The sequence below is a fragment of the Falco peregrinus genome, chromosome 5 (assembly GCF_023634155.1).
Source record: "Falco peregrinus isolate bFalPer1 chromosome 5, bFalPer1.pri, whole genome shotgun sequence".
NCBI lineage: Eukaryota > Metazoa > Chordata > Aves > Falconiformes > Falconidae > Falco > Falco peregrinus.
Window position 1 is genome coordinate 86,150,055 of NC_073725.1, and position 22,715 is coordinate 86,172,769.

At 58.1% G+C, this 22,715-nt stretch overlaps 2 protein-coding genes across 4 annotated transcripts in view; one reads left to right on the forward strand and one right to left on the reverse strand.

The window, feature by feature from the left end:
• Positions 1-704: 704 nt before the first annotated feature.
• On the forward strand, positions 705-12,353 carry FSCN1 (fascin actin-bundling protein 1). Its single transcript, XM_055806842.1, has 5 exons — positions 705-1,568; positions 8,678-8,834; positions 9,314-9,435; positions 9,717-9,884; positions 9,989-12,353. The coding sequence occupies exons 1-5, from the start codon at positions 746-748 to the stop codon at positions 10,189-10,191; spliced, it is 1,473 nt and encodes a 490-aa protein (XP_055662817.1). The 5' UTR covers positions 705-745; the 3' UTR covers positions 10,192-12,353.
• A 1,501-nt stretch (positions 12,354-13,854) lies between these two features.
• The window catches only part of RNF216 (ring finger protein 216), an 80,964-nt gene continuing 72,103 nt past the window's right edge, over positions 13,855-22,715 (reverse strand). For all 3 annotated transcript variants that reach the window (XM_055805091.1, XM_055805092.1, XM_005228990.4), the window contains exons 16-17: positions 18,178-18,247; positions 13,855-17,578 (exon numbers count right to left, since the gene is read on the reverse strand). In XM_055805091.1, the coding sequence (XP_055661066.1) occupies positions 17,259-17,578; positions 18,178-18,247 (390 nt within the window). In that variant the 3' untranslated portion in view covers positions 13,855-17,258. The remainder of the gene's footprint in view (positions 17,579-18,177; positions 18,248-22,715) is intronic.

A 22,715-nucleotide genomic window follows, 5' to 3' on the forward strand; every position in this document is an offset into this window, starting at 1 on the left:
AATTCAAGTGCCTGGGGGGTCTCCCCATGCAGTGGGCACTTGCATTGTGCCTGTGTGTCCTGCAGATCAAGGGGGCTCCTGAAATGCAGGGAAGGGTCTTGCCATGCAGTAGGGGTCTTGCAATGTGGGGGGATGTCCTGCAGTGCAAGGGGGCTGTTGCAATGCAGGGAAGGCTCTAGCCATGCCAAGGGGTCTTGCAACGTATCAGGCACGGGGTGGGGGTGGGGGGGTGTCCTGAAGTTCAAGAAGGCTTCTGCAGTGCCTGGGGGGATCTTGCCATGCAGTGTGGTCTTGCAGTGGGGGAGATCCTCCTGGGGAGGTCTTGCCATGCAGTGGGGTCTTGCGGTGGGGAGCGTCCTGAAATTCGAGGGGGCTCTCCAGTGCCTGGGGAGGTCTTGCCATGCAGGGGGGTCTCGCAGTGGGGAGGGTCCTGCCAATTGGACGGAGCTTTTGTAACGCGGGGAAGGCTCCTGCCATGCAGTGGAGCCTCACCGCGGGGGGTGTCCCGCCATCCGAGGGGGCTGTGGCCGCAGCTGGCCGGCTCCTGCCACGCCGCGGTGCGGGGGCGCAGCGGCGGCGGGCGGGGGGTCGCGGTGGGGGCCGGCCCGGCGGGCGGGGGGCGGCGGGCGGGGGTCGCGGTGGGGGCCGGCCCGGCGGGCGGGGGGCGGTGCCGCGGCGGCGGCGCTATAAAGGCGGCGTCGGGGCGGGCGCGGCGGTCGGCGGCAGCGGCGGCGGTGGCGGCAGGATGACGGCGAACGGGACGGCGGAGCCGGTGCAGATCCAGTTCGGGCTCATCAACTGCAGCAACAAGTACCTGACGGCGGAGGCCTTCGGCTTCAAGGTGAACGCCTCGGCCGCCAGCATGAAGAAGAAGCAGATCTGGACGCTGGAGCAGGACGGGGAGGACTCCAGCGCCGTGCTGCTCAAGAGCCACCTGGGCCGCTACCTGGCAGCCGACAAGGACGGCCGGGTGAGCTGCGACAGCGAGGAGCCGGGTCCCGACTGTCGCTTTTTGGTGGTGGCTCACGGCGACGGGCGCTGGTCGCTCCAGTCCGAGCCCCACCGCCGCTTCTTCGGCGGCACCGAGGACCGGCTCTCCTGCTTCGCCCCCGCCGTCTCGGCCACCGAGAAATGGAGCGTCCACCTGGCCATGCACCCCCAGGCCAACCTCTACAGCCTGGCCCGCAAGCGCTACGCCCACCTGGGGCCTCGCCGCGACGAGCTGGCCGTGGACCGCGACGTGCCGTGGGGCGTGGATGCCCTCATCACCCTGCTCTTCGTGGAGCAGCGCTACAGCCTGCAGAGCTGCGACCACCGCCTGCTGCGCTGCGACGGCCGCCTGGTCCCCGCCGCCGAGCCCGGCACCGCCTTCACCCTCGAGTTCCGCTGCGGGAAGGTGGCCTTTCGCGACGGGGAGGGTCGCTACCTCGCCCCCTCGGGCCCCAGCGGCACCCTCAAGGCGGGCAAGAGCGCCAAGGTGGGCAAGGACGAGCTCTTCGCCCTCGAGCAGAGCTGCCCGCAGGTCGTGCTCCGAGCCGGCAACGACAGGAATGTCTCTACCCGGCAAGGTACGAGGGGGTGGGAATGGGGGGAGTCCCTGGGGTCTCCAGCCCGGGGTGAGCCCCTGCATCCCGCCGGCATCGGCGTCCCTAGGGAGCTGCCTGCCCCGAGCTGCCCCCCTGCATCCCTCGGGCACCACCGCCGCATCCCCTCCATCGCCCCGGAGTGCCACCCCAGCGCTGCCCCCCTGGCAGCCCCCCGCGTCCCTGCAGCATCCCCTGCCTTCCTGCAGCGGCAGCCCCCCCCGCCCCAAGGGGGCTCCCCTGCATCCTTCTGCCATCACCTCTTTAGGGTGTCCCCCCCTCGCGCTTGAACCCCTTTTCGCACAAGTCCCCACACCCCTCTCCTGAAGCCACCATCGCCCCAGGGCACCCCTGCTCCCCTCCAGCATGGCTGCCCGCGGTCCCTCCCCCAACCCCTCCACCCCCATTCCCCCCCGCACCCCTCCCTTCCCCCTCTCCCAGCCCTGCAGCATTGCCTGCCTGGGGTCCCCTGGCCCCCCCAGCCCTTCAGCGTCACCTCTGCAGGGTGCCCTGGGCAGGGGGGACAGTGAGGGGCCTGCTTTGGGGTGCGGGGATGGACAGGGCAGGGGGGCTGTGGGGGTGGATGGGGCCTTCCCTTGTTGGAAGGAGGCAGGGCTGCCATCCCTCGCCTTCCTACCTGCAGAGCTCATTGTTCACCCAACAAAGCCTCCACCAACCTCCCCCTTCCCTCAGCCATGTGCCCTGCAGAATGGGGCCTGGGGAGGCTGCGGTTGCCCCCATGGGGCAGTAATCCCCTCCCCCCAAACCCGTGGGGCTGCATTTCCCAGTGTGTGGGGGCTGGGTGCTGCCCAGCCCACCCCCAGCCTTGGCAGTGTTACATAAACGGCTTCGCCAAAACACCCGCATCCCACATGCACCCGCATCCCACATCCACCCGCACAAAGGCAGCCGCTGCGCCTGCCGCGCCGCCCGCACCCATCCCCGTTCCTGCCGCTCGCCCCAGGGGCCACCGTGCTGCCTGCTTCGGGCGTCACGGCCACACGGCACGGCTGCCCTGGGCACATGGCTGCCTGCCTGCCCTCGAGTACCCGGTGCGCATCCCACCCCCTAGCTTGCGGGGTGCTGGCAGGGAGCCGGGGGTCCCGGCTCTGCGGGCTGGGCGATGCTGGAGGTGCACGGCTGCCTGCCGGGCTGGTGTGGGAGCCGTGGGGCACGTCACCGGCACGCCGAGTCAGGCCGGCACACGCCGGGCGCGGGATGGGTGCGAGCATGTCTCACTGCAGCGAAGCCTGGAGGAACAAGCAGCGGGGAATTTTTGTTGTGTGTATATACAATATTTCAGGGTGAATCCTCGTCTGTGCCTGAGCAGCTCCTTGCCGGGAGCTCGCCACCTTTCTCCTTTCAGAGAGCAAATCCTGTGCTGCAGAGCAGCCCCTTAAAAAAACCAAAATAATGCCTGCGAAGATGGGCAGCGGGGACTATTTGCCCAGGCGTAGGGGTTTGGGGAAGAGAGGGGGAGGATGGAGATGGCGGGAGGCTGCCGCAGCGCCGTGGGGGAAGGGCTTGCTGCAGCCCTTTGTCACCGGAGATGGGAAAACCAGATGTGGGGGGAGATTGTGCGGGATGGGGTGGCGGTGGTGGGAGCCCCACGGCGTGAGTGGGAGCACTGCTGGCGGACCTGCCGGCTTTGTGTGATTCACATGGATGGGGGTGGTGGGAAGGGGAGGGGGCACAAATCTCCCCAGCAACAGGGGGCTCTGGGCTGGGCCCGGCCCCGTTCCAAGCAAAATCCAGTGGGGAAGGGTGCGCCGGGGCTGCACACCCTCGCTGCTTGAGTCCATTTTGGCCGGAGAAGCCGTTTCTACCTGGTTTATCCTGCCCGGCAGCAGCGAGAGGCTGGGAGCTGCCGTGCTCTGGGCTTGCCCTCCCTTCTCCCGTCGGGAAAAGTGCCTTGTCCTCCCAAGGTTTCGGAGGAGGCAGCCGACAAACAACCGTCGGAGGAAGTGGTTGCAGACAGCCCTTTCCCCCGCCGCGCTGATAAGCGCCGCGCTGCTGGCAGAAGTGCCGATGGCCACCCGGGATGGCTGCCCGGGATGCGGGTGGTGGGCATGGGAGGCGGGCGGTGGGCACGGAGCGGCTGCACCTGGGAATGGGCAGCTTGTGCCCGCCTGGGGTTAGGGAGGGAGCGGGGATGGCAGTGGCTGTCCGCCCCCCGAGGAGTGGGGACAGGGCCACCGGGATTTTGTGGTTCCCCTGGCTGGGAGCTGGAGCTGGTCCAAGCTTGGGACAGCGCTGTCCCGCAAGTGTCGAGTCAGCTCCTGGCCGGGAGCCTTCTCCCTGTCCCTGGGATGGCCGGTGTCACCACCGCCTGCATACGGGGCACTGGGGACCACGACGCCACCATCCCGGGGGAAGCATGAAGTAGGTGCCAGCCCTGCCTCTGCACCAGCACTGGGGCTGGGGGGGCCCTGGCACCGCTGCCCTGCTTCCAGCCACAGGATGGGCACCCTGGGGAGCCTCAGGTTCCGTGAGACCCCCATCTCCCCATCGCGCCTCCGAACGGAGCCGTGTCGGGGTGCTGCCAGCAGAAAGCGGCCTCCTCCCCGCCTCAATGGCTCCTTTCTAGCCCCGACTGCGGCAACAAAAGGCCCTTTGTGGGCGCGAGGGTCCCCGGGGGCAGAACGCTGGCGTCCTCCCCGCTCTGCTGGGCCCCTGCCAGCCCCCCGCCCGGCAGAGGTGCTCCGCCTGCCCCCCCCCCCACCCATGGGGGGGGAGAGGATGGGCCGACTGGGAAGTGAGGCATTTCGGGAAATGGGGGTCCAGGGAGGGGGGCGAGCGAGCAGGGCGGTGATGGGAGTGCGCCTGGGCATGCCAGGTTGGTGACCGGGAGCTCTGCTCCGGGGCTGGGAGCCCTCCTGGCCTGAGGTGGGGAGATGTGGCTCTGGGTGGGGAGCGTGACTGGGGGCACACGCTTGGGTGCAGGTTTTCATCTGGAGATGCCAAGTGGCGCGTTGGTGCTTGGGGGAGACCACAAAGCCACAGGAAATCCATAGGGAAGGAGGAGCGGGTTTTCCAGGAAATCCATGCTTCACCCCCACCCGTGACCCCCTTGCAGAGCTGCACCCCCAGCAGAGGAGCTGTGTGGTCCCTGGGTGCTCCAGGCTGTTGCTTTTAGATAAAAACATCCTTGGATTTATGTACGGTTGCAGCATAAGCCCGTCTGGAGGGGACGAGTCTCGGAGCACGTGTGCAGCTGTGGTGTGGGGTGCCAGAGCCCTGCAGGGAGACCGGACCCAACGTGCGCCGGCAGAGCTGGCTGCAGCATCCCCTGGGCTGCTGGGGCACCAGGACCCGAAATCCTGCCCTGCCACCCACGAGGGCTCGGGGGCTTTGCCAGCACTCCCTTGGAGGAAGGCAGGCTCAGGTTTTATCAGCCATAACCGTGGTGTTTCTGCAAGGGAGCCTCTTGGCCTCTGGGGAGTCGGAGGATGGGAAAGGTGCAGCCTCCCGTCTGCTCCGGGTGCTGGGCAGGGCTGGCAGCTGCCTGCGGGTCCTGCCAGCTCCCAGCTGGAGGAAGGCAGCGAGCAGAGCCTGTGCACCGGCAGCTCCTGACGTGTGGGTCTGCCCCCCGTGGGTCCGAGCATGGGGACTGCTCCGGCTGGCTTGTCCCACTGGCTGGCCATGGTCCGCCGGGCTCTTGGCCTCCTCCCCATGGAGCGCATCCCACTGGGTCTCACCAGCATCCCAGGATGGCATGTAGGGCACCACCTGTGTGAGTTTAATGTAGAGGGAAGGTCTTCTACATGCTGTAAATGACCCCCACACTGGGTGCGTGGCCCCTGGTGGCACAGGTACAGCAGACTGCTCCTTTAGATGGAGAAGCCTCTCCCCAGGAGATGTGGGAAGGCACGTGCTCTGGGATGGCCACAGGCCTCCATGTGCATCTGCCATCCAGGGTTGGAGAGCAGCGAGGGCTGGGGCATTGATCCTGCAAACCTGAGGGGCTGGCAGCAGCTGAGGGGCTTGGGAAGCCCTTCCCTGCGCCAGCGCCGGCTTGTCCCCCATCACCCTCCCTGGCTCTCCGAGGACCTTGAGCCCAGGGCTTTGTTTGGGGGTGGGGGGTGGGGCACAGTGTTAGGCAGCCCTTGCGGGGGGATGTGCCTCAGCTCCCACCTCCAGCCTCTGCATCCTCCCCAGGACCCCCCTAGCAAACCCATGTTGTGGATGGAGCCGGAGGACATCCCACACAGGGAATCTGGGGGGGAGCAGCCGTGCCCCCCTGCTCCCCAAACGCTGCCCTGCTGCTGTGTGATTGCCCCCCTCCAGCCTCCAGCTGTAATTAGCAGCTTTGTCAAGGTCAGGCAGAGTCGTGCGGCTCCAGACTGTAAATTTACCAAGAGCGGTAATTAAAGCATGATTGCAATGGGAGCGGCACAGCCGGGCCGGGCGCTGCGGGAGGGCGGGTGGCTGTGGGCTCCCTGCCACAGCCCTGGGCTGCAAAAAGCGGGGTGGTGGCAGGGGTGGCTGGAGGGACAGCCTCTGTGTCCTCACCATGGGGACACGGGGACATCGCTCCTAGACCTGCCATGGTCCTACTGCCTCTCTGCCCATGCTTCATCCCATCCCTCCCCGCTCTGACCCCCCAAACCTCCTGCTCCAGCTCAGTTACAGCCCTTTGAAGCTGCCTTCTGCCCCCGCCATAATTGCATTCCTTTCTGCTGAGTCGGTGTAACCCAACCCAGCGCCGCTTTTGGGGAGGGGGCGGTGGGAGACCCTCCTGCAGCACCAGCAAAAGCCAAACCTCCCTGCCACGGCCAGAGCCTGGGCAACTGCACGGCAGCGGGGTGGGGGGAGCCTGGTAGGTTTGCTGTGCTCTGTGGTGAGGGGTCCCTGGGGGTGAGGGGATGGTGTTGGGAGGCTCCCAGTGCTCCTGTCCCCCCTCCAGCCCATCTGTGGCGCAGAGCATCCCCCCAGGCTCTCCCCATCCTGGTGCCTGCAGGTCAGGCAGCTCTTTGCTGAAAAGCCTGGCAAGGAGGAAGCTCTGCTGCCTGCTTGCCCCCCACCGCAATCATCATCATCAGCACTTGCAGGTTAGGGGGGTTCAGGGGTGCTGGCAGCCCTGGGTGCTGGGCTGCACCTCCCGGCATCCCCACCCGCAGCCCAGTCTGTCCCTGTGAGCCCCCGCAGAGCCCCCCTGTGCAGCGCGCAGGCGGCTGTACAGCTCTCGGAGCAGCCCGCTGCGGCGCTGCTTTCCCGGCGGGGGTGCAAAAATCAAAACCAAATGTTTCCACCGACCGCTGGCTCAGCCCCTGGCAGCCCTGGGAGGCGGCGAGTGTGGGACAGCTGTGCCAGCCGAGGACTCTACCGGCGGGGCTGGGCTTGGTGGCCCTACAGCACCCCTTTGCCCCCCGTGCTGCCCCAGATACGCCGGGGAGCAGAGCAGCGGGGCGGTGGCGTGTCCATTGGGAGCTGCAGAAGGTGCCGGAGGATGCTCAGTGGGAGAGGGAGCTGAGAACAGGCAGCGGTGTGGCAGCCATAGGACAGTTTGGGTATGGGAGAGAAGATTACAGCTAACAAAGCAAAGCCCTCAAAAGCCTGATCCCTTTGGGAAAGGTGGGAGACTGATAAGCGAAGCAGAGATGGCTCCTGGGATAGGGGTGGCATGGGATGGGGACGGCTCTCGAGAGATGCAGGCGGGCGATGGGAAGCCACCATCGCCACCTCTGAGGCCGACAGCTGGTGTGTGGAGGTGGGTGGTCCCTCCTCAGGTGGGTGCAGCTGGTGGGACTCACTGGTGGCTGTGCCGTACACAAGGGCCACCCCGGCGGCGGTCCCTGGAGCCCTCCCAGTGACCCTGTACTGCGGCATTCCCACTCCCAGCAGCTGAGGAAGGTGCAAGGGGCCAAACACGTTGACCAGCCCCACGAGCAGGTCCTTGGCTCCAGGAAAAGGCAGATTTGGGCAGAAAGGTTGCACACGCACCTCGCATCCTTTACAGGACCTGGTGCATGGTTGGACACCACATGGGTGCTACAGGAGAGGGATGTGGGTGCTTTCTGCTGTGAAAAACTTACCCAGCTGTACTAGACCCCAGTCTGTATCGCCATCCTCTCCTGAGCTGTTCCCATTGGTTATGGACCTGTGCTCCACTGGTGGTACTGGGGCCCATCTCCACTCATCCCAGCTGTAGGTAGACAGGGAGAAGCGGGGCCGAGCACCGCGCCCCAGCTCCCTCCCCAAAACCCAGCACGGCAGCTTGGCTGTTTTGCTCTGGCTGCAGGCTACGGCTTGTGACTCGCCTCCCCAGAAGTATTTTTGGGCAGAAATCCACCAAGCTGGAGAGCTCTGGAGAGGATTTGGCCCCGCTAGCCCTGACTAAGCAGGTTTGCTTAGGCTCAGTGCCTGTGGGTGGATGTGCATGTGGCCTGGGGGGGCCAGCGGTTGCCCCAGGACTGTGGCTGGTGGCCCCAGGACCAGCTGCATCTGCCTCCAAGGTTGCCAAGGGCAAATGCTGTCTCTGGTCCCGTTGGTGCAGGGATGGGTCATCCTGGCTGGCAGAGCTGGGGGACCGGCTGGTCTGACTGGGAAAGGCTTGGCTGCCCCAGGGCTTTCCCGAGCTGCCTCCCTGCAAACCTCACCGCCCTGACAGGCTGTGACAATTTATGGATGAAAGATGGTGCCACGGTGCTTAACCACGCCGTGAGCTGGGGATTCATAGGTGGCCCAGTGGCCTCTGCTAATGGATTCAGTAACCTGGCTGTCACCCTCAGGGTGTGTGTGTGTTTAAAAAACTACAGCCCTTTGTGCGTGAAATACCTTGGCTGGTCTTTGCTCGATGCTTAATCGTGATGGAGCTGATGGTGGTGGAGCCGGAGAGTCAGGTGGCTGCCTCAGCTCAGTCCAGTTTATGGCCTCAACACCTGAGCAGCCAAATGCAAACCTGGATTTGAACGCAAAATTCTGGGATGGGATGGTGTGCGAGGGATTTGGGAGTCAGCAAAGCTCACCCAGGGGAGTGGGAGCCCCTCTCAGTGGGGTTTCCTGGGCTGGTTCCACACCTGGACCCGCTAGAGGTGGTTTGGGGTCCCCCCCGGCCTTGTGCACCCCCACTTCCATCTGCCTCTGCCCTGCAGGGATGGACCTCTCAGCCAATCAAGATGAGGAGGGTGACCAGGAGACCTACCAGCTGGAGATCAACAAGGACACCAAGAAATGCGCCTTCAGGACCTATACTGGGAAGTACTGGACGCTCACCTCAAATGGGGGCATCCAGTCCACCGCCTCCACAAAGTGAGTCCCCTGCCCCCACCAGCCTGGGGCCGTGCATGGGCTTCAGGGACCCCTCTTCATCTGCCAGGGTTATCCTGGGGATTTTCCAGCCTAGGCGCTCATCCCAAAACACTTTCCAGCGAAGGCGGTGAATTCCCTGGAGAGCCCTGGGGCTGGCCCGGGGCTTGCCACCCACGATGCTCAGGAAGTCCTTCGGGCCACGTAATCCTTCCCGGCCGGCTGGGGCTGTTGAAATGCTTTACCCCGCAGTTCAACCCTCTGCGAGCCAGGCAGAAACCCCAAAAATGCATTTGGCTGCCTGCCTGCCTCCTGCCCGTGGGGTGAGGGCTTCGATGGCCACTACGATGGGGCCCATCCTGCAAAAAATGGATCGAATTGGGATCTCCCGGTTCCTGCTGTGACCCTTTCCAAGGTGGTGGGGTGGCACTGGCAGGTCCCCATCTGTCACATCCCACTGAAGGCTCTCTCTGCCCCTGCAGGAACGCGAGCTGCTATTTTGACATCGAGTGGTGTGACAAGCGCATCACCCTGAAAGCTGCCAACGGCAAGTACGTGACGGCAAAGAAGAACGGGCAGCTGGCGGCCTCCATGGAGACAGCGGGTAAGGGACCCCCTTAGGGACCCCTGTCCTGTGCTGGGGTGGCAGGGGATGGACAAAGTCCCCGCTCCGAACCAGACTCCTCTTCCGAATGATGCTCAGGGATGCAGGCAGTAAGTTTTCTTAATGACAGTTTCACATGCTGTGAGGTGGGAGGCCAGATGGGGTGGGTGAGAAATGTGTGGGGGGCACAGCCCACCCTCCTCACTGCTGCCTGCCGGCTGTGGGGTCCGGGCGCTGCACCCCCTGGGCTGCTCTCATATCCTTTCTCCCCTCCGGCGCAGGTGAGACGGAGCATTTTGTGATGAAGCTGATCAACAGGCCCATCATCGTCCTCCGTGGCGAGCACGGCTTCATCGGGTGCCGGAAGGTGACTGGCACCCTGGACTCCAACCGATCCTCCTACGATGTCTTCCAGCTGGAGTTCAATGACGGAGCCTACAACATCAAGGGTGAGTCCTTGGGGGCGGCTACGGGCTGGGGGCAGGGTGACGGCCATTGGGGTCCCTGTGGTGGCTCACAGGGCCACCTTGTCCCCTCTCCCTCTTGCCTGCAGATGCCACTGGGAAGTACTGGATGGTGGGGAGTGAGTCGTCCGTCACCAGCAGCAGCGACACCCCCGTGGACTTCTTTTTTGAGTTCTGCGACTATAACAAAGTGGCCATCAAAATCAATGGCAAATACCTGAAGGGTGACCATGCTGGGGTCCTCAAGGCATCCGCCGACGCCATTGACGCCTCCACCCTCTGGGAATATTAATGCACTTTAGCATACCTCCCATTGCCAACTTCTCTTTTCCCTCCTCCGTCCTTTTTTCTTTTGGGTTTTGTTTCTCCTCTCTGTAAAAGGATTTTCAGACTGGCTTGCCCTTTCCTCCTGCCATAGAGTTGGTGCGTTATGTGGGAGGTGGGTCTCCATAAATCCCTGTAAGAACTGGAAAAGTGATGGGGCAGCCTGCCTATAGCTCTGTAGAGGGGTCTGTCTCTATCCTCCTCCCCCCTTGCCTCCCTCCAGGTTTGCTGGGCTTGGAAACTGCTGACCCCCATCCCAGCCCTGAGCATCACCTTAGGTAGTTCAGTTTCCACTCCTCGACTGAAAAAAAGGGAATAAGATCACCTCCATGCTTGCTTCCACCATATCAGCGCTGGCGCCGCCCAAATCTGTCCTGCCAGTGTCCCCCAGCACACCTGTGCCATCCTGACCTGCTCCAAGCAGGGGCAGAGCGATGGTGCTGGGCTCAGCCAGCTCCTCCTGGCTCTCCCTGGCAGCTTCTCTCCGCTCCTGGCTTTCGGGGCAGGATTCATCCCTGGCAGAGCCGCTGAGGTGACCTTATATATCACAGCAGCCCTGGGGCTGGTGTGTGCCGGCATGGGTCCCCATGGAAGGGCCACCAAGCCGACCCCCCCAACCCCTGCACCTGGAAACGATTTTTTTAGGGTGATCCCGTCTGGAAAGCCTCAGTCTTTCATCTCATGGAGCCCCACACGCCTTGTGTCCCTCTGCCCCTCCTTGTGCTTCTGGCTGTGGAGGAGCATCATAGACCTCGGCTGTGGGGCCGGCCGGGCGGGTGGCTGCCTGAGCTGGTCCTGCTGCTGTGCCTGGGAGGGGATGGCGTGGGGGGGATGCAGAGCTCGTGCCGGGTGGGGGCTTCACCCAGCCCACCTCCAGCGCTGGCAGGCTTTGGTCCCCGCAGGAGCCCAGCTGGCCGATGCAACCTGCCCTGGGCGGTGGCTGGAAGCATAAACTGCAGATTTTGGTTTACAGAATAGAAAAGTTCCTTAGCAAACTTTGCACAGTGATATTTGCTCAGTAGCTTTGTTGGTGTGTTTTTTTTTTTTTCCTTCTCTTTTTTTTTTTTCTTTTTCTTTTCTCTCTCTCTCATAAAATACTGGAACAGTGAGGCAAATCACTGAACACCTAATGCTGAATTAGGAAGTGCCCGTTCCTGTGGGCTGCCCTGAGGAGGGCAGCTCCTCATCTCGCCGCCCCTGGGGCACCTGGGCTCGGCTCTCATGCCATTGCAACCCTACTGGAAACATTAAAAAAAAAAAAGGAAAAAAAAAAAAAGAAAAAAAAAAAGACCAAAACAGTATTTTTGTTAGTCTCTATTTATATATGCTCTCCATGGCACTGTGTTACCAGCTGTTGTCTGTACTAGGTCTGCATTAGAGTATAACGCTGTTTGTAACAGGTGATGCTGACGTGTTCGTTAGGGTGTTGAAAGGCACTTTATCCTTTGGGGCCTTCCTGGGGCTGGGATTCACTCCCTGCAAACACACCAAGGAGCCTTTTCCCTTTGGGCCCCCACTGGGGAGGGAGCGCTGGTGCCCACCCCACACCAAGGGTGCTCGCAGCATCGCTGCGGTGCCAAACCAGGGCCGGTCCCTGTCGCCGCAGGCAAGGTAGGGGCTCATCAGCCTTAAAGCCATGTGGAGGGGCAGCCCTCCATAGGAGCTTGGTGCTAACCTCTCAGCTGGGACAGCAAGCGACCCGTCCCCTGCCAGGGGGACACCTCTGGGCCAGGCTCCCTGGCTGGCGCAGGGGATCCTGGCTGGGACTCTACCTCGGCTCTGCGCTCACATCCAGGGGCTGTGGTGCCCACCCGCCCGGGGACCGCGCTGCCCCTCGAAGGACAGAGTGTCTTGATGAAGCCCTGAGTGACCCTGTGACTTGGCACACACTTTTTGCTGGCCTTCACCCCCTCACCGTGTTGCCTCTGCCCTGTCCCCCGTCGCAGTTGGAACCATGTAACTCCTGCTCCAGCTTCTCCCATGTGACACTAGGTCATCATCTCTCCTGTCTCCTTATCGGGTGTCGTGACTCTCTGAAAACATCTCACTCTGAAAATTTTAAGTTTTGGGTTTGTTTGGGTTTTTTTTTTTTATTATTATTTTTTTGTAAGTGCCATTTGTATAACTTAAGCTTCAAATGGAGAAAGATGAATAAAAAAAACTTGCATTCGGATAGAAGCAGCGGTGTGTGGTCTGTCAGGGCAGCTGCAGCTGGGGCTGCAACAGCCTTTTAATGAGGCACGAGGCTGAGCGTGGGGCAGTTGGGGGCCAAACTGCTTCACCAAGACTGAGCTGGAACTGGAGGGCTTGGGCGGGTGGGTGGCCAGGGAACGGTGGCCAACAGGCTCATCCTACCCAAGGGACTAAAGCCAAAGCCGGCTGGAGGCTGGTCACCTCGAGATGCTCAGGGCACTGCACCCACCTGTGCAGCGGTCAGGGATGCACCAGCACCCCAGCTCTCCTGTGAAGGCACTGCCTTTTTTCCCCCTGGCTCAGATATTCCCTGCCCCATATGATGTCCCTGAGAGAGGGAGGAGGCACCTGCTAGGAGGGAAGAGCGGTGGGATTGCAGAATCATGGAATGGTTGGGGTTGGGAGGGACCTCTGGAGATTTAACTCAGGACCCTGCTAGAGCAGGTTGCATGGAGCGGGATGCTGGTTTTGGGTGCAGTGTGGCATCTCTGCTCAGTGATATGGAGGAGAAAAAGAAAGAACCAAGGACACGAAGGAGGTGGGATGCCCACCTGCTGCAGCCAGCCCAGGCCAACACACAGCAGCCGGCCGGAGGAGCTGGGATGGCTGGGATGTACCCCCAGCCCTCCCAGGACAGCCAAAACCAGCCCTAAAACTCAACCAACCCACCCACCCAGGCTTCATGCTGGGGCCAGCCTCAGTTTCGGCTGTGAAGCTGGGGTGCAGCATCCATCGATGGAGGGGCTGGGGACCAGCTCCATCACCCACACCAAGCAGCCAGCCCCTTCGCTGCCCCTTGTCTCCCGCAGCCCAGCTGAGCACTGCAGGTCACTGATGGCCCATTTGGCTTTTAACCATCCAAAGCTGGTTTGGTAAAACCAAAGAGTGGGGCAAGTAGGGGGGCTGCCAGCTGCCCCCAGTCGCACAACCCAGGGGGGGGGCGGGAGGGCACAGGCCGGAGGGACCTTCAGAGCTAGGTCTCAGCTGTTTGCCAGCACAGGGAAGGGGCTCCAGAGCCACCACAGCGTGGCAGGGAGGACCCTCACCCATCCCCTCCTCCCCAGTCGCCAACACACATTTCCTTTTGCTTTTAAGGCCAGATTCTGCATTTAGCATCACTCCTGCAAGGGGGGGGGGGGGGGGAAGTCCCCCACAGCCTTTCCTCCACTCGACACACGCATCCTGGTTTCCATTTAAAGAAACAACTGGAAACCATTTTCTATCCCGTCCAGTTTTTCCTCGGGAGCATGTGGAACGTATTAAGCTTTTCCAGGAGGGTTAAATGGGTTTTGCCTTGGAACTTACAGAGTTTTCAACTGCACGGGCTGAGATCTGGCACAAGAGCCCTGCCTGCTCATCCCCGCCGCCTGCCATCAGCCCTGGCATCTGGGCTGGAAGGAGGATGCTTTGGCTGTAACGAAAGCACGGAGGTAAAAGCCAGAGTGCACAAATTTATTTACAAAAAATTCAAATTACAATATAATACAGGAACTTTTTACACACAGAATATTAGAACAGTTTACTACCAGAAGGTAAAGAAAAATATGTTGGGGTTTTTTTTGGGTGTGGGGTTTTTTTTTTCTTTTTTTTTTGTAACAAACCACCTATTTATTTTCAGCTATTGTTATACAAAGTTGCAGAACATGCACATCTTTACAGGGTTTCTTTCTTTTAATATAATGTTTTGCTAAGTGCAAATACTAAGTTTCTCTCTCCACCTTTAAGGCAAGTAAAATGGGACACTGCAATTAACCATGAGAAGTACCTGTTATGGAATCAGCCTGGGCACAGCAACCTCCCTGTCCCCTTTTGAAGGACAAATGGTTTCAAGGACCGCAGGGCAGGAGGGAAAACGGGATGCAGATCACAGATGGCTCTGGTGCTTCTGCACTAAGTTTTGGGTTTCTTTTTTTCTTTTAAAATAAACTGACCCAGATCCAAGTGCTATCAGAAACCACAGCTCAAGGTCTCTTGGGTTAAGAGGGGAGGAGAGGCCACACGCGTTGGCTGTGGAGTAATTTTCGGTGAAGGGAGTGATCCCTGGGGAGGGAAGCAGCTCGGAGCCCAGCACCACCCCAGGGCTGGGCAGAGGGCTAAGGCTCATCGCTGGGGGCTGCTGGGCGCAGGGCACAGCCGCATCGCAGACCAAGCACCCATTTCTCTTCTCTCAGACACAAATAAGCTCATGGTTTTGGCAGGGGACACGGGGACAGTGGTCCCCTCTTCCCCTACGCCCACCAGGCTCCTCCAAGACCACAACCATCACACCACGGCAGCAGCAGACCCTCATCACATCCCGACCACGAGGACTGAGCACTGACACTAACCTGCCCTTGGCACCTCTGCCCGACACTCCTCCATCCCTCACGCTCCATCTCTGCGCTCCCCCCTGCCCAGGCTTTGCAGACCTCCAGGCAGCTCTAGACACGCACCCAATCACCGTTTTGCTAGTTACTGCTCCCAGCCACATCGCCCTGTGACACCCATCACGTTTCCTTCACCTTCCACGTCTGGGCCACCGGCTCAGCACCTGAGCTGTGCCCCAACTGCTCGAACCCCCTCCACTGCCTGACCCCCCCCTTCGCACAGGCAGGTGCTGGGGGACAACCGCAACCATGCTGCTGGGAAAGGCACAAGGTTCAGGAGGCCTGGAGGGCTCATCCAAGCTGACCCTTGAGCCCAGAAAATCTCAGCTACTAAAAAACCAGGATTCCCTTTCTTCTGACCTGGTTCTAAGAAGCAGCCGTGCTTCTTCTGACCTCAGTCCATTTTCTTGCCACCCTCTAGTGCTGTGAACACAGCCCTCCCTCCCCAGATCCCACGGGACGCCCTGCTCCTGGCTACCGCAGGGAATCGCTTGGTGCAAGGCAGGATTTAAATCTGGTTAAAACCCAGCTGAGCAGCAAGTGATAAGCTCCGGCAGCCCCCAGACTACTTCCAGAAATAAATTAAAGAAAATTATAGCAGCAAGGGAATAGCACTTGGTTATTACTGCTAGAGAGACGGCGGCACTGAGGAGCTGGAACTCCACAGGGTATGTCCAACCCCAAGGCAATGCCCAAGAGTGGAAAAAAATCGCTGACTCAGCTCCAAAAGACATAGAAGTCCCCTCTGGGAGACCCTTCTGGGAACAGTGGTCCCCAGGTGCTGTCCCAGGCCACGGTGGAGGCTACCTTTCCCCAGGAGCATCCCGCCACCAGCACTGCACCCATCGCTCACTGTGTGCCCGAGGGGACGCTGTGCTGGGAGCGGACATGGAGAGCTGCGCGAGGGTCTGGCAGGGACCGCGTGGCAGAGGCAGGGAGTTTAACCTGAAAAACAAATCAAACAGAGATACCTGGATGCCAAGATACAGGGGGGAATAACAGGAGAGGAAACGCACCCAGACAGCTCCCAGCCGGACAGAGCAGAACAAAGCCCGGATCAAACCACTTGGGAAACAACAACAGCACAACCGGGCTGCTAAAAGCTAGCACAGCATTTCTGGGAAGAGTTTTGGGGCTTTTTTTTTTCCACTTCAACCATTTTCTTTTCTAGAGGGGGCCCATACGAGACAGCACAGCCAAGGCCTGTGGGGAAAGGGCTTTGTGCCAACACTCCTCCCACAGCCCAGCAATACACCCCCTGCTTCTTACAAGGAAGTTTTGCTTTTCCTAAATCCTCACTTCCTAAGTCCAGCAATACTCACGTTTGCCTTTTAACATGCTTTTCCAAAGCCAATTAAGCTGAAACACACATTTTGCAGAAGGCATTAAGTGCCGCGGAAGCAGCCAGCTTCCTGCAGCACAAGGCTACAGCTGCCCCTTCGCTGCAGGGGGGTCGGCTAAGGGGGCTCCCGGCTCACCGCTGCCTGCACGCACGACTGCAGGGGCAGTTCCTCACCCTTCTTCTACGACACACATCACACACCACCATCTATGCATCTAACCAGGTTATTTGCCCAAGCAGTTTTGCAATGAAGAATGCAGCTCAGGCTCCAGGTGCTTCTATCAGCTCTGTAAGGACTGCTGCCAGAAGCAGGGGGAGATGTGGGATGCCAGATGAGAACAGCAAAGGCCATGTTTTGGAAGCTGACAGGCACTCACCCCTAGGGGGAAAAAAGTCCTGAGCCCTTCAAAGGGGGCAAGTTCAAAGGTTAGGGTGCCCGAGTCTTTTGCTACTTGTTAAAGCCCTGAGACATGGTCCTGGGCTTCCTACTGAGATCTCAGCAATGAGATGGCTGCTGCATCCCCTCACTCCACTTGTAGAGTGAGAAATGCTAGAAACGCTAGACTGACTTGGTTTTGAACAATTTATTTCTGCTGTGAGGTGCTAGCAGGTTACAGGGATGCCGGAGAACACGGAACCCAGCCCTGTACCTCCCTGCAAGCAGAAGGCTAGGGCTGCCGACTCCTGTTACCTTGCTCCTGAAGGTCTTACTCAGATGCCAAGTCTCTCCTCCCTTCCCCCAAGACTCACTCGATTGTGTGGCAGCTGCTCCGACTGGTAGGATTTTTGGAAAGTCCCCGAGTGACAGCTGCATCCTTGTGCTCCCCACAAAGTCTCACTTTTCTTCCCAACAGCTACCCGAACAGGCTTTGTCAAATCTAAACATCTGCATGCCCAACAGAGGGAGAGACCCCTTGGAAACGCAGCACCAAGCCCTGTAGCAGCACAGGTTGAAATGTTTGACCGCAGAAGTTCAGAGAAGCTCTAGAGAAGGGTGCAGTGCAGGTATCTGTGAGCCAGAGCCCGTCCCCTTCCCGCTGGCTAAACCAGGGGGGCTGCAGAAGGAAGGGTGGTGGTGTTACGGGGGTGGCTTCGCCCTGCAATGACCCTCCACCAAGTGCTGTTTGAACCAGGTCAGAACCGGTGTCGGGGCTGAGGGCCAAAGTGCATAGGCAAGTTGTGCTCCAGCTGAACATTGATCTGAGGGAAATCATAGTTCACCCTCATGTTCGGTAGTGGGGGGACGTAGGGGGCAGGGATGGGGCCGATGTTGAGGGGGATGTTATTGTACATGGGACGGACGGGAGGGAGCGGGAAGGGAGGGTGCACGAAGGGGTAAGGGGGCATCCGGGGTTGATGGAGGTTCTGAGGAACGGGTCTGGGGATGACTTCAATTCTCTGGATTTTCTCCATGGGCTTTTCTGCAGGAGGGCCAATCCGCTTGAAGCTGTTCTCTGCAGAGGGAGGAGAGAAAAGAACCCGTCATCCCACAAACAAGAACTCACCAAGCTCAGTCCATGGTCTTACATTTGCAGTTGGCATCCTCCATCCCCGGCACGTTCCTTAAGCACGCTCTCTGCGGTATCGCTGCTTGCCCCTTCCATGCTCCACGCACCAGGGAGCACGGCACTAGCCTTCCAGGTCGGCTCCTTTCATCTTTCCACCACACCACAGACAGGGAACACCTCCTTCTGCACCCCCCATGACACAGCACAGAGGCTATGCTGCCCTTCAGTGGAGGGCAAGTGGAGAGGAGACAGGTCTGTGCATCCACGACATCTGACGCCAAGGAGAGCTGAACACGCATGAAACCTGCTGGCAACAGCCCTTTAAAGCTAGGTGGGTTCCCCGGAGGAACAGGGTGAGGCTTGCACCCTCTGGAGCAGGACTGGGGTGATGCTGGGTGCAGCACAGCAATGCACAGAGAAGCCTGCAAACAGCCAGGCTCTGGGAAGAACCCAGTGACGATTCAGACTCGTCAGTAGCTGGGAACCATGAGCTCTCCTGTCATCCTCAGTCTGATCTCAAAGCACAGGTACAGACTGGGACTTACCTCCATTTTTCTTCCTTTGCTCCTCTTCAGCCTCCTTCTGAATCTCCTGGATTATCTTCTCATCGTCTTCCTAGAAATCACAGGAGTACCAAGAGTCAACAGGCTAAGTCCTGCTGCAGCAACCTTCTATTCTCCAAGTACTGCTGCTCTTTTCAGCACGTTTGCACGGGGGGGAGGGGGGAAAAAGTAAATTCAGCTGAATTGTCCTCATCTGGGGTTGACCTAGACTTAGTCAAAAGCAAGGCTGCCACGGGGGATGGCAGCACAAGCCACTTGTGTAGAGCCAAGCCTACTCCACGGACCATGACTAAGAGGCCAAGATCAGCTTTCCAGGGAGATCAGTGTTAAAATTCATTGACTTGATGGAAACCAGAGAACTGCAGCCCAGCTCCGCCCATCTGAAGAGTTACTAGAGAGTTGTTAATCTTTTAAATGGCAATAGCCTATTAAATATTTACATTATGCTAGCGCTTCTAGAGTTTTTGGCCCAACAGCTAGAATTAACACAACTTAAATCCTGGCTCTAGTAGCTAAACGCTGCTGTGACGAGGCCATTTAGATCTTATCTGTAAATCTGACGAGGGCATAAATCATAATATGTTTCTTTAGTGTCTATCTAGAGGTTATAGCAAGAATATTCAGACCTGCTGCTCAACAAGAACACAAGGACAAGCCAGAAACTGAAACAGAAACTGATGAGAGGCACCTTCTGCCTCTCATCATCTTCAGTTTTCTGAACCCAAAGGAGCAGCAGTGAGACCGAACAACGCGGTGAAGTCTCAGGTGCTGCAAATATCTAGAGAGATGGCATTTACACCACCTTTTACTAGATCGAGGGAGCGTGATGGACAAAGTCTTGGCAGAAGACTACACAGCTCTTGAGCTAGGAGAGGCTTGCCTGGAGGGATGGCCACGGGCACCGACAGCCCGTAGGGTCCAGGCAGCTCTTCAGCTTTACACCAGGCCGTGCTAGTGCTGCTAGGAAACCAGAGAATCACCCTGATCCAACTGTCCCCACCCAAGAACGGCTGTGAAAAGTGAGTTTCTTCACTGCACCACAGCATGCAACAGCTATCGGGGTAACAAAGATCACACCAAACAACTACAGAGACATCTCCCTCTTTGTGCCAGGCAGCAGATGCTTCTGCTGGCCATATGTGCAGTGATGGCAACAGAGGTCCTCCCGGTCTCTGCAGGGTTGCGTCCGCTGCTGCTTTGCATCCGTTGGGATGAAACACTACCTGGCACTTTCAGAAAACAAATGAGAAGAGCTAAGCCCCCGGACAGTGTTGGTACTCTTGATGTTAGTTATCAGGGAAGAAGGCCAAGAACAGGAGCTGCTGGATGACACACACCACCTGCATCAGGCACTCGGGGTCCACCTGCACAGCAAGGAGCATGCTGTTTGCTCCAGCACTTCCTCCATGAGCGCTAACGGTGGAGCAGGAGGGGAACCCCAAGCCCCAAGCACCCCACAATGCACAAGGCTCTGCCTCGTTTTATTCATCCTAATTTCAGTATTGCCAAAACCCATTCATTTCTTCCTGAACACTCTTAATGCGGAAAATATCCTCTATTTTGAAGAGCGCTCTGGGACTAAATCCGAAATATGCTTCATGTGTGCAGCTATGTTGAAATTATTTTAAGTCTAGTCGGCTTCCCAGTTCCAATCTCATGGTCCTGCACATGTCTAGCAGCAACGCCTGGGAAGCTCGCTAAGATGTCCCCTCCTCCCGCCAGCAGATAAGGTTTCCCTGGGAGACTGAAGTTATCTTAATGCGCAGAAAGCCAACAAACTCAATACTTCCCCCTGCTTTTAGTATTCTGAGAGTCAATGGTTAAAATTAAGACTTCCCAGGACATGCTCCCCATCACCTGCCCCCTCCAAGCAGGCTGCTTCCACGGACTGCTAATTACAGCCTATCTATCTCCATAAAAACTGCTGAAGAATGGCTCTTCTGAGCCTATACAGAACTTCTAGTTACCCCCCCAGTATCAGATTCCAGCGTTCCCTGGCTGGAAAACCACCAGGGAACGGTCTGCAACCAGCAACCAAACCCCCCCGGCTCCTTCGCCGCTTGAGCAGCACTCCCAAAGGGTGGCCCCAAAGCTTTGCAAATGGAGGCAGCCACCCCTCCCCACTTTATTGCCTTTTACTGGAAAAAATGCACCTGAAGGGTTTTTTTAGTTACATGACAAGAAACGTATTTTAAGCTCAACTGAATGTCACCCCATCTCTCTCCCTCACACAAAGATAAACCTCACCTTAAAGCCTAGAAACATGCAGAAACACCTTCTAACTTATGAAAAGTGCTTTTACTTTAGCCTAAGGCTGTGATTAACCCCCTGAAAGAGCACTTTCCCAGGACACTGCCATCCTGCCACCCCCCCACCGTGATGCTGCAGCTCCTGCAAACGCTGCTGCTGACACCGAGCAGTCCTGCAGAAGGCTGGGGAACAGGGCACACGAACAACACAACTTTATGAGATCCTCCCGCAGCAAGGGCTACTCGACCCTCCCAGTTTAAACTGCAGCTGACCTCTGCACTAATGAGGGCTTGACAAAGCCATCTGCCCCTGGGGCTGGCGAGCCAGCTGCATGCAGACCCAAGGTGATGCTGGCTTCAATTACTGCAGCTCCCATAGCTCCAGGGAAACACTGAAGAGCAAACCCCATCTGCCCGACCTCCCAAATGATGTCTGTCTTGCAAGGACAACAGAAAACACATCACCCCAATTGCAACAGCCAGAGATCCCCACTCAACCTCCTCCCCTCTTGCTCTTCAAGCAGGGGTGCACCTTGCAGCACACCCTGGGTGCAAAAAAACCTGCCGAGAACAGATGCCCATCAAGATGACCAGTTCCCAACTGGTTTGGCAACTGCAAATCACAGCAGAGGTGTAACAAACCTTGTCTCCAAGAACAGCAGTTATCAGCTTTGTTGCTTCTCTGCTGATAAGAATGTATTCCCACACTGGAAGGTTAAGATGCATTTGGACTTAATCCTGCACACCCAGCCTTGGGTTAGAATGATTTTTGCATCAGTATTTCTGAAAAACCAGTATCCATTAATATAGAAAGAACAAAAATACACAGCACAATATGCACCTCCCTACTTCAGGAGGTGACATTACACTTGGCAAGCAGCACAATTCGATACCTGCAGTATTTAAGAAAGATTCATGTCCCAGATGGAGCAAAAAAAAATTGCTATGTGCACAGCAAGATAATTTTAGGGTATTTGTGAAGGAAAGCTGACGCCACATGTTCTGTCTATTACATCTTGCACCAGTGCAGGTCAGAATTAAAAAAGAAGTCTCAGTGCTGCAAATATTCACCATGTACAACAGTGATTTCTGCAAAACACCTCTAATTCTTTGGGAAGCAAAGGCTGTATTTTGATTCCAGCGTAACTGGAGAGAGATGACAGATTCATCTAGGGGTAAAGCATCCACACCAAAAATTAAGTTTTCATTAGCACACTTACGGCTGGCAGTTGTGGTAAGAAACTATTTAATGTCACATGGGGTAGAGGCTGCAGTACAATTTCAAAAGCCTCTTGTGTCCATTTTCCTGAGCGGGTTCAAGTCCCTTAATAAAGGATTAGATTATAATTTTAATAGCCTACTCACAGGCTGCATGGATTGAAGGGATTTATCTTGTCAAGTTAACAGTCATCTTCCTGTCAGCTGCCTTGCCTACAGCAAAAAACCACCACCACACAACCCCCCTCCTCTAAAAGAAAAAAAAAAAAAAAAAGAAAAAAGAAAAGCAACCTCCCAGACCCTGGGGGGTTCTCAGCACCAGCCAGCTCGCATGTTTTTTGAGCAAGGACATAACTTGGCTCTCCGTGCGGGGCAATGCTATAGCGTGGCCCTTCCCCGGGCTCCGCTGCATCACGGGAGAAGGGAGGTGGCCAAGGGAAAAATGCAAAGGCTCTATGAGATGTGTTCACCCTCCTTATCTGCAAACACTGCAGAAAGCAAATGCAGCTATTGATAGCAGCTGCATTTTTAAGCAGCAAAACAATGGATGGATGGATTTTTGTCCTGAATCGGACAGTGGGATGCTCTTGGCCAGAACCATCTCCAGTCCTGTAGCCACCAAAAATTTTCAGCCCTGGCCAGCCCGAGAGCCTGCCTTTGCGATCCCCCACCCGCCGAAGGATCTGGGCATGGAGGAGGCTTTTCCTTTCAGCCCTCTCCCATTGAATCCAGGGAATGCGGCACGCACAGAGCCAATCACAGCAGAAGGCATGGCTGGGGTCTGCGGACGGATTAACTCCGGAGCTGGGCTGGGTTGCTAAGCCAGGCACCTTTTCATGGCAGGGAGGCCTGTTCCAACAATGCTGGGACGTGGCAGCCACGGCCAGCACCCACGCAGGGCCCTGCACACATAAACATACGGCCCCTCAGGAACAACAACACACAGCGGCAAAGGAGATAAAAGCTCCACAAGACACACACGGACACCCTTCCCCCAAATAAAACCTCCTCTGCCCAGAACAAAAGTGCCCTCCACCGAGCTTTTGAAAGCTC